Below are 11549 nucleotides of genomic sequence, written 5' to 3'. Positions count from 1 at the left end.
TACCTTCAACGTTCTTAAATACTGTTGCTTTCATATCAGGCACGGATTTATCCAGTAAGCTGTAATGTGTAATTACTGCTGGTGGTGCTTGTCAGACCTAACACTTCAGGTGCTCATCAAACTATTTAATAAGGTCCTGTTCTAGAATGAACTGCTTCCTGTAATAACAACAGTTGCCACAGAAACTAATACTTGCTTTCATGTAAAACAATGAAAAACACTTGATTAAAAAATATTTTATTAGGCGTACAGTGTACCTGCAATGTACTTTATAAGGCATTTTCTATAAATGACTATTTCTACTTATATATATCTGTGTGTTCCTGTTCATATTTTTTTTTCAGTACGTTAATAATGTAATGAATAACACTTTTTAAAAAAAACTACATCTCTTTATTTAGTTCATAAATGTTCAAGCAGTACAACAATAGCTTTGGGAGAGGTTCTAACTGCTGTAAAGCACTTTTAAAAGTTTAGATATCACTATTTCCCGTTTGTCCCCAACAAACAATGTTTTAAAGCATTTTTTTTTTTAATAAACCTGATTATGCTGTTATGACTAGCTTATTTTTTTCCATTTCACTTATCTTTCTAAACCCTCCTTGCACTATACATACACTCGGTTTTTGAACCATGAAGTTTCTCTGAAAACTTACATTTTCATGAAAAGCCATGGCAATGGAGTCCAGTTTAATTATTATTATTTTTTTATTATTATTATTCAGTGCATGTATGTACCTGTCTGCTTTAATTAGAGTAAAGCAAACCACTGCCAAGTTATTGGGTAACAGTTCTAACTCCTTAGTCATAGGCTGATCATACTGTTTTGCTGGAGGTGAAGCTTGCATTTGAAAACAAATATGGAAAAAAATACGGAAAAAAAATACTAACCTGATTGTTTAAAGCTGCACGTACTATAAACCTGCTTCAGTGTTTAGGCACGAGTATAAACTGTTTGTACATGTAAGGAGAAAGCGCTTCAAGTTTACTGGTTGCAGGATATTAAAAATTGTAGGGTCTTTTCTATAATTTACAAAGAGGGAAACATTACAGATTTATCTGGACAGATAGCTTATAGCACTTACATTATAATAAGACCAGTGAATATTTAAAAACTGACACACACTGCATTCCATGACCAACTTTACCATAACTGTGCCTTAAACATTTATTACAACATTGTGATAAATAATATACACACTGTATCTTTTAAAATACCATATAAACCATACCTCAAGAATAGGGAGCCAGCTTCCCTACACATTATCCTACACCATGTCCCTAGCCTTCTTTTTTTTTTTTTTAAATCTAAAATTTGTAAAACTGAATAACTACAGTAAGCAGCCTATGCTATTACACAATTAATGCAGTATTGGCATTAGACTTGTATAAACCTTACACATCAGCAAACTTGTTTAAGTGACAGGCATACCATACATTTCCATCTTTGAGCTGGGTTGGGCAGTTGGAGGGATTGTTAGTGCTGGGTCTTTTCACCAGGTTCACGTCACGTCTACCATTTCCCAGGTATTGATGTTCCACACTCGTACCAGCGAACATAGTTAATGCGAGTCTCCCCGCCTATTTTTCCAAATTTGACAGGTTCCTGACGAACTGCCCTGAAAAATCCTAGAACAGAGAACAGAGTTTTGTTTGCATGAAACCATAAAAGAGTACATTCTTTTGATTTCCCTGTTGGGTTTGCATAAAATTCAATTAATGGTTAGAGTCACTAGGCTGTTAGCCCATCTGCCACAGCTAGGGTTACTTGCAGCCCTGACACTAATGAGCAGTCCGAAACAACTGTGGTTTGTCTACCGCCCTCAGAAGTGCCTGGGACCACTGCAGCCCAGAGTAGGGCCGAGGTGAAAACCTGGCACCCTTGAGCCTTCTTTTCTCAGCACCTCACCCCCGGGTGGTGCCGTCAGGAGAGGCAAATGCCCTCTGCCACCCCTGCCCACCTGTGGTGCTGCGGGGCCTTCTCTCAACACAAGGCTGCTGCTTCTTGCAAAGGCCCTATGATTCAATAGCCCCCCCCCTGCAGCAGCATTAACACTGCAGTGAACCTAAATAACTTGAGTCAGGGCTATTTCACACGATCTTCCCTATATCCCAGGTGAAAGATCAAACCTCTGCTTTAAATCTATTTTGTGACAACATACACACTTCCCATTCAAACAATTAATGTGAAGTTAAAAAAAACTAAGCGAGCAATTAGCGCTGTATCCAACCTGACCATCAGAAGCGTGCAAGTGGCTAACACATGCAAATGTGCACGCAGATGCTGGCACATGCTAACATACACCCAAAATAATCGTTTCTGCGAATAATACACCACAACAGCCATGATTCCCTCCCTGCATTTCAGGTTGAACATAAATGAAATTAATCCTGGTTTGAATCGGCTTGCCACAACCAGGGAAGAACTGAGCAGCAATGGACAGTATGTCTGTTCTTTCCTATGTTTGGTTCATTTACTAGAAATACAAGCTACAGGTTTGTTTTGGGTGTGTGCCTTTGTTTGATTGTTTTGTTGGTTTTTGTTTTTTTAAGTTTTTCTTTTGCTTTTTAAACTAAAAATGAACGTATCTCATGCATCTAGTCAATTAGATCCAGTAACTGAAAACAAATTGGCTTTGTGTGTGTCTTGTAAGCTTATGGCATAGAGAGCTTTTTTTCTATTTATAAAATCTTTTTTAAAACATACAAAAATACTTTTCAGATTCTTTACCTGTTTTCTGAAAAACTTGTAAAAAATTTAGGTACTTCAGTTTAATCTACCACACCTACCACAATGCATTTATATACTACTGTAAGATGTTTTATAAATGAAGCACTACATCTGTGAAGTTTTGGTCATCACACTGACACTGTATTGAAAACTACTCTGATATTTTTCTCATCAAAACATTCCATTACACATTCAGCATGCACACCTCCACCAGTACTGCCCATGTTCTTACAAGGGAATGGAATAAATCACACCAGGGATGCTGCAAACAAGCAAGACGGAGGTTCAGCTGGCAGAAGTACAAGTTGCTTACACTCAAGGAGCTTAAGCAACATGTGAAAAAAGAACCAGGCAGGTCATGGCTGCATTTAGGACATCTCCCCTGTCCACTTAGACTAGACTGGAACTCTGTGCACCCAGTCTGAATTAGAGTATTCAGACTTGCTGCAGCATGAATTATATTTTCCAGTAATAACTTTTTAGTTTCTCATTAGCACTAAACACAGCTGTTTAATGCTGAACTGATGATTTATGGCATTTTAAATCAACCTTGCTAGTTTGAACCTAACATGCCTCTCTGCAAACTCAAATTTGTGCTTGGGTTTAAATATGTAATACCAAATGTGAATATGAATAATCCGTTGGAATGTTTTAAACAGGAGAGGCTGTTTACTACCAAATGGAACCTGAGCCGTAACATTCTTTTAATAAGACATTTGCTCATCTTCAAAATCTTCTTGACTCCCTTCTGCCTGCAGAGCTGGTAGTCCCTCTCCATTGCCCACCCCAGCGGTGGGCCCTGATTTCACTGGCAGGAAAAAAACTGACAAACAAAGGAATTGCCAAGGTTTGCTGCAGAGACGTTCTTAAGGAATTACCATCTTTGACTGGTAGATCTTCTTGCTGTCCTGTCCTTCCATCTAAGAACGAGTCTACAAATTGGCAGTGATCTTCTCCATGGCCCCTCTGGTCTCCTATGTTATAAAATTTTCCTGAAAGCAAAGGAGCAGCAAAGTTACAAATCCAAATGCAGTTTAGTGAGGGCTAAAACCACCAGAGGTCTGTACACTTAGCTCTGTGGGAAGCCAAGGCAAACGCTACAATTCTTTACCTCTCAGGATCTGTAGCTGTAATTTGAGCATTAAGTGCAAGTACAGCGCTCATGGCTGTTGACAAAAGCACCCCACGCTGCCAAAACCTATGCCTGGATGCATATTTCCCTTCCTTATTTTTCATATGTAAGTCCTGTTATTACCCAGAACCTCATCCTGACTGTATCAAAAATGAGGTGAGTTTTGCTAGCAATTTTAATGGGAGACAGGTTTGGTTCCCTGTCAGAAAGCCCCCAGTATTTTCAAAGATGTCTTTATAGACCATCTCTTAATACATACCAACATATAAGTGATACCTTTTAACTAACCAATATATGACCATAGTGTAACAACTGCTTATCCAGAACACGAAGCGTGCCCATATGTTCCCTTGCAGGATTGCTTAACAGGACCCTTGACTGCAACTGAGTAGAAAATGAAGTGTCAAGTGCCAAATGCAGTGTGTGCTGACATTATGGGTTGTCCATAGCCTTTTGATAAGAGGACTCACAGTGGAGCAGTTTTGACAGAGCATGATTTTTCCTTACTGGTATGATTTGCAAACAGTAAATTAGCAAAATTCAGCTCAGAAGATGGAGAAAAGCATGCCATCTTCTCTTCCCAGGCTCTGGCAGGAAATGTTTTCAGATAAACTCACCATTTTTTCTAACCTCCTTTCACAGCACTTCTTAGTACATCCAACCTTGGGTTGTGAGGTTCCAAGGAGAGGTGGGAATTATTTAGAAAAAGACTCAGTATTTAGGCATAAGCTAAGCAGAACGTCTAGTTACTCACTAGATGTTGGGTCTCCTGTAGCCCTGAATCTGTGCCAATCTGGCTGTTTGACAGATGGTGAGGTAGCTTATACTACTCCCTAAAGTTCAATTAATAGAACAGCAGCCTATCAATAAACACTCTCTCATGTTTTTGTGGTCTGATCAATATTTTGCCAAAAATTCTTACCTCGTTGATGGTCTCTGTCCATGCAGTTCTGGTCTAGCTTTAGAAAATTATTTATTACTGTCTAGCTTTGGCTGCAGGAACATTTTTTTCCGTACAAGAACTGGTCAGAGGGAGTTACTCCTGGTAAATTTGTGAACTGAAATTAAGAACATTGAAGCTGCCAAAACTGCATGTTTTTTTTTTGTTGTTTGTTTGTTTGTTCTCTCTTTTTTTTTTCCCCATGGCTGTTGAAGGTCACACATAGAATTTATTTTTTTCCTCTGCTCAATAAATACTTTTTTCTTTTTCTTTTTTCTTTTAGGTGGGCTGATTTTCTGGCATGCTTATTGTGACTGCTCTGGAGAACTGTTAAATGAGGTCAGCAGTAGATGCTGGTTTATAGAATGATCCTGGCATTTGTAATGTAGATCAGTTTTTCTTCACCAGAGACAGAAGAAAACAGATATTTTTATGGCTAACGCAGGAACAGTATCTTTTAGATGTACACACAGTCTTCTGGACCATAGCATACCCTATGTATAATTCAAGCAATAGCTATGCAGAACTTATCAGCAATCTCAGTGACTATTAAATCCTTATTGTACAATTCTTTCCACAATAAAGGAACACACTTAACATGTTAACTAGCAAATTACTAGATTCATCTTCTTTTGGGAATAGCAATTCTGGCATAAAGTGAAATGTTTGTTTTCAGCGTTCCTTTATGGATCGTCTTAAGAAAATTAGATACCGTTCTTATTTTATACATTGTGAATTCTGCAAGAATAGAAGTTTTATCCTAAAAACAAGCATGCAGAGACACCTTGTTGTTGGCTGCCTTATACAACAGCACATCTACACTGCACCCAAATTTCAAGATCATTATGCTGCTTAAATAGTAAAACTTTAGAAGCTATTTTCAGTGTAACGTGGAACTAAGACCTCAGCATAGCCCTTTGCTACTGGCATGTTGCCGAGCTGGCTAGCAGTAGCAGACACTCTTCTGCAGGTCTCCACGAGACAAGGTATGACAGTGAAACACTTGAGAACAGAGTTTGGCTTCAGATTGGATATTTTCCCACTCTAATCTAGAGGCCTGTGCCATGACAGCCTCACTTAGGAAGAAGGCGGGGGGGCGGGGGGGAGTCATAGAACCACGTTCCTCCTACATAAGCATTTCAGTTCCTTCCAATATTGCGACAACTGGTCAGCACTGGTTGTAAGAATTCAAGTGCAAGAACCAGGTTTAGCAAGTATAATGAATACAATGTGGCTACCATGATCTTCCCCAGCCAAGTTAAATCACCACCCTTCCAGCAAGAACAAAAACAATCTAACAAAAACAGGAAAATGGGCTCCTGCTATATTAAGCTTTCACTCCAAGATTGAAGTAGCTTTCATTGTGGTGTTAATTCACTTGATTTAGAGCTGAAGTCTAGTCCTGCTAGATTAGCACTGCTATTTCCTGTACTGGCTAGTTTTGTGATACGCTATGCCTCATTGCCAGCTTTTGTCATTTGATCACAGCTGCTTAAGTACAGCACCAGCTGAATGAATGATACCTCTGCTCAAAACTATCTTTCTTATTCACATAATTGCCAAGATATTATTTATATATGAGGTACTATACTTACTATTAAGGATAGGGCTTTCCTTCCTTGTCTGCTCATGGGGGAATGGTGGTGGATGCAAGGCCAGGCAGCTTACGGTTCTGTTGGCATGGGCTGTCCTGCAGTCCCCCTGTTCTCTTTTCACTCCATGCTACCACACACAGAGACCACTGAGCCCTGCTCCTGTGAGGTGCTGTGCTCTGGGCTGGGGCAGCTTTGGTTTATGAAAGCTGATTCTTTCAGTCACAGTCTCTCCTAGTTAATTCAATACAATGGGATGAACATACTACCTAACTTTCACTCAAAGACATTTCCCATACACAGCTGTATTACACCCTCTGTGCTCTGGATGCTGCACTAACGCCATGGTAATAGAATTGTCAGTGCAGCTCTGATAAAAGACCTCATACTGAAGGAAGCCAGGAACTTCGGAGGGATTATGAGAAGTTAAAATATTTCTAAATATAGCATTTACAATCTATGTGAGATGCAAAGTTCTGCTTAACTATCAATTAACTGAAAAACAATACTTTTACAGGCTTCTTCCCCAGCTTAGACACAGCATGTGTCACTTGATTCCAGTCTTAAACACATCATTCTCTAATGATCTTAAGACACAGAACAGTAAAATGTAAGAAAAAGGAGGAAGACAAAACAAGATCATGAACAGAAATGGGGAATGTGAAAAGGAAACAAGAATGTCAAAGCAGGTGAGTAAAACCTGTTCACTAGGGTTGTAGTCAGGTATTTATAAACCCCACAGTAATAGAATAACCAGATGTTTACCAAATGGGATGGGAATGACTGAGCTCTAATCCTAGTCTAAATTTAGGTGCTAATCCTCTATTAGGAACTATCCCAGGCTATGTTTTAAATACAGATGTGGCACCTTTACAATATAAGCTATTGACTGGCAGACATCTGATCTTTACCGTTTTTTTTGTATGATCCCCCAGGATACCAACAGATCAGACGATGACCATACAGAAGTAACTCTTGAGTCTGAAAATTCAGTAGCAAACATGTCAATGACTACTGAGCACAAGCAGACTAATATTTATGACTTATCTGTCTAGTGATTAGATTAAACATACTTGATCACACTTCAGCAGAGCTCATCTTGTTAATAAGCCTCTTAGTTCTGGCAGCCATGATATTTTTGAGGAGTATAAAATGTGGACAACACTGACATGAATCTCTCTTACCTGTAAGTGAATCGCTGAGGTATATCTTGTACCTCAAGGAGTTACACAGCTGCACACCTACAAACTTCTTATACCAAGTCCTCTTTACATACTGTTTCCCTTTGCATTCTGAATAGGTGTCAGAATTGAATGGGATTTCAGTCCAGATAGCGTCCTTTCCCACTGCAAGAAAGGAAGAAGCTGAAGTATGACGATGCATATAAAATTATTTACAACAAATACATTCAAATAAATAGAATTAGAAACCTCCATGCAGCAGAATGCACCATGAAATATAAATATATCAATAGTTCAGAATCAGTCAGCTGCATTTTGAACATGAAAGGTATTTCAAGGAAGCATTGGAGTGTGCAGATGTGATTGATGTAGTGAACTGCTTCTGCTCTGTGTGTCAGTGGAGCCAGTTTGGAATAAGCTCACTCTTACTTTCTTAGGGGGACAATGTGTGTGGGCAAAACGTTCATTTACAAAGTTATGTGATACAGTCACTGTTTCTCAGTGGATTCAAGACAGGACAATCAACTTGCAGCAAACCATATGTGATTAAAAACTTACATAAAAATTAAGTGCCATGAATTATGTGGAAATAAATGGGGTCTCAGTTTTTTTGTCGAGTCCTCTACAAATGCAAAAAGCAGACCACTTTGCTTGAATGGATCTCAGCTATTCTTCAAAAGCTCAGTCTACCTCCTACCAAAGACAGCAAGAGCCTTGTAAGTGGCCTAAAACAGAGCTGGATCAAGCCTTCAGAAGCAGATTTTTTTTTTCTAAAACACAATGGCAGATAAATAGTATCCTCTGAGTTGTGTTCTGTAACTCACTTAAAAAGTGTGAAATAGCTTATTCATTTTGCACAGCTTTCTTTTGACTTAAAAACAAGACAGAAAATATGAGGCTGTCCTTGTCTCATTTGTGTACATTGGTTTGAAGCCATCCCAGCTGCCATGGGAGAACCACATCACATTGATTGCATTCTGCTCAGGTAAACAAGTAGCCTAGCATGGATTCCTTACAAGAAATATGGGTGGAAAGAAGGAAATCATGTGTAAAGGCTGTTTGATTCCACAGTTCATTTAACTGGTGCAGTACAGAATCCCACCATTAAAATTATGCTATTTTATTTCTGAAAAAAATCTGATCAGAGGACATTATAATATACATAATAATCTTACTTGAAATTGGCTCACTCACTCTTGGGTCCGCTGTGGAAAGAAACAAACATTCAATCAGACACCATAAAATTAACTTTCCCAATACTCCAATGGAAAAGCATTGGTAAGTACTTTTCTACAGTTGATGTCAGCTGTAATTTGTGAAACACAGTGTTTTGGAAGCAAAGTTCACTTTTGTATCAAATTAAAAAAAGTAATTTCTTGTGTTATGGTGTGAAACTACAGCATCAACGAGCTTTTAAAAATGTTACTTTTGGGACCCTGGATTCAAACTGGGTTCTAGTAAAGACAGAAGTTTAAATCAGTTGCCAGTAAAACCCAATTCCATTGCCTTTGCAACCCCCCACCTTTTTTAAATTACACTGTCAAAAACCTGGGGGAAAAAAAAAAGGACACTTCTGTAATGCTTGCTACACAAAACTTGGTTAGAAATCCCAAAAGTGAGAAATTGATGTGTGCAATTAAGAAAAAATAAATCTGACTGCTTAATTTGGCCAAGCTAAATAGGAGACAGAACGTAAGCCTTGTCATTAATGAAAATTGCACTTGGCATAAACATTGTTTCAAGTTTAACAATCCAGGTTACAAAGAGTGTATTCACAGTTTTTCAATATGTGTGGCTTCATCTGAACTCCTCCCTGTCTAATCCCTTGCTCAGCCAAAACTCTCATCCATCCATCAGTGACTGAGCACTAGATCAGGACTATTATATTATTACACCTGGCTCAAAATGCAGATCAACAAAGTCATTTTAAGCAGGCTACACCCATTTGGTGTTGAATAGGGTCCTTAAGTGCTATCAAATAATAAACACTTCTACACAAAAGAAGATACCTGGTTTGTACAGAGTCATTAAGTCGAATGTAGTTAGCCAGTTAGCCTCACTGTGAACTCAAACACAGCACAGGCATTCTCTGATTCTCACCTTTGAGTCAGCTAGGACTTAAGATCGGGAACCAACCAATGGTCAAAATGGACTCGTAAATACCTCTTTAACAGTTTCACAGGAGAGTAAGAAGGATGGATGAAGCCATACCAGGACATCAACTTTTCCAGCTACTATTTCTCAATCCTCTTTTCAGTCTAAAGACAGTACTATTACAAACAGCTTTTTTGTACAAGTAGAAAAAGTGCTTACAAACATACCAGCCCCCAGAAAAACTTTATGTTTCCTATCCAGAACATATTAACGAGTTTGATAGACATAAAAAGGTCAGAAATATGAATCCTAAATGAAAGGGCTTTCTTTAAGGATAAAGTTAATTTCTTCATAGGGAATGCCAGACTCTCTGTGCTCCTGCCTTTTTTCCTGCAGTCTGGCCATCTTACACCCTCACACAATGGAGCTGTGATCTCAGGCTGACCTTCCAGCCATTAATGTAACAGGCTGAGTAGTAAAAACAAAAACAAAAACAAACAAACAAACAACAAACTATCTGGAGATTGAAAAGATCTCCAACAGCAAGATCAGGCATACAAAATGAAGCAAGTTAAGACCAATTAAAGTTGGTCCACAAACATGGATACAAGAGCCACTGTAAATCACAGTCAGCAGACTTTTGGAAGTTCTTACCTGATTCCGTACTGAAAGACACAACATTGCTACTTGGACCTTCACCAAGCGGGTTTTTAGGTTTCACATGGAATTCATAACTGGAGAATAAAAAAAAAAAAAGAAAATTTTGCAAACCAAGCATTCTTTTGGAGTCCAGAGCAAGCAAACTGCCAACACACACCTTGGTGCTACTCCTCGTGGAGGAGAACCAAAAGGGCTTGTTTGTTGCTCTGAAAACACTGAGACATTCTTCATCCTATCTGTACAAGACCTCTCTGAACATGTAACTTACCAACCCTTTTGCAAATTCTTTGCTCACACACTATTAATGTTTGAATTAATGCACCACTAGTTTAAGTCCATCGCCTCTCACACATGCAGTTTCAGTTCTGGCAAAGGGAGCAGTTCAGGTGAGGTTGGAAAAAAACTGATAAGGAGAGATTGAGTAAAGCACACTATTTATTTGCACATTTTTCAATCACAAGAACACAAACTTCCAATGTAGTACCTCCTAGGCCCACCAACAGTGACAGAGTGAGCCAGTGGTGAAATGCAAAGCATGTCTTCTGGGACAGAAGCTCAGCCAAGGCAAGGCTCCAATTGCTTGAATATATGTTAACAGCGAATATATGAAGCAATTAAAAGATACTGTCACCTTATCTTTTCACCTTATTATCTCACAACATCAGTCTATGCTGCAATTATCTCATTATCTCTCCTCCTCACAACTCAGTTGGGAACCATTTAAGTGCAAGGAAAACTGAATAAGATTGAAAAAAAAGAAATCCAAGCCAAATTCCTCTGCTCAAGGCTCTCCCACCCCTCGCACTTGCTTAATGTTGACAGGCAAGACAACATTGTTTCTAACTTGGCAGCTCAGCTGAAACTTGGATGTTCAGTTAGATGCTGTAGGTAAACAGGTATTGGAAAATAGCTGCAAACTTACAAACATTGCACAGAAGACAACAGCCCCATGGGGCAGGAAAGAGAGTTACAAGGGGGGAGGCTGGGTATGGCTACAATCTCACATCAACAGCAGAGCTAGGAACACACACTTATTTCCTACCTCCCAGCACACGCCATCTCAGCAAAGCTGCTTTTCTACTCTCCTGGCTCCAGGTTGGCAGCACCTGGGAATTGCTCACTGCTCAGCAACAGCTCAGTTTCTCACCTGTGCCTGTGCCTACCTGTAGGAGCCGCAGTGCCTTCCCTGCCAAAGCACCCTCATCAGTAGCATGTCAAC

General features: G+C 39.2%; 1 protein-coding gene across 1 annotated transcript in view; it reads right to left on the bottom strand.

Moving 5' to 3' along the window:
- Positions 1–375: 375 nt before the first annotated feature.
- LOC121075988 (ABI family member 3 binding protein) overlaps positions 376–11549 on the bottom strand; it is a 151478-nt gene continuing 140304 nt past the window's right edge. The window contains 5 exon segments of the mRNA XM_040569840.1: positions 376–1629; positions 3610–3723; positions 7580–7741; positions 8752–8781; positions 10325–10404. Of these exon segments, the coding sequence (XP_040425774.1) occupies positions 1514–1629; positions 3610–3723; positions 7580–7741; positions 8752–8781; positions 10325–10404 (502 nt within the window). The 3' untranslated portion in view covers positions 376–1513.

This window comes from Cygnus olor, chromosome 1 (genome assembly GCF_009769625.2).
Source record: "Cygnus olor isolate bCygOlo1 chromosome 1, bCygOlo1.pri.v2, whole genome shotgun sequence".
NCBI classification, from domain to species: Eukaryota; Metazoa; Chordata; class Aves; order Anseriformes; family Anatidae; genus Cygnus; species Cygnus olor.
Note: the sequence above shows the minus strand (reverse complement) of the source record. Positions and strands in the feature narration are given on the sequence as shown.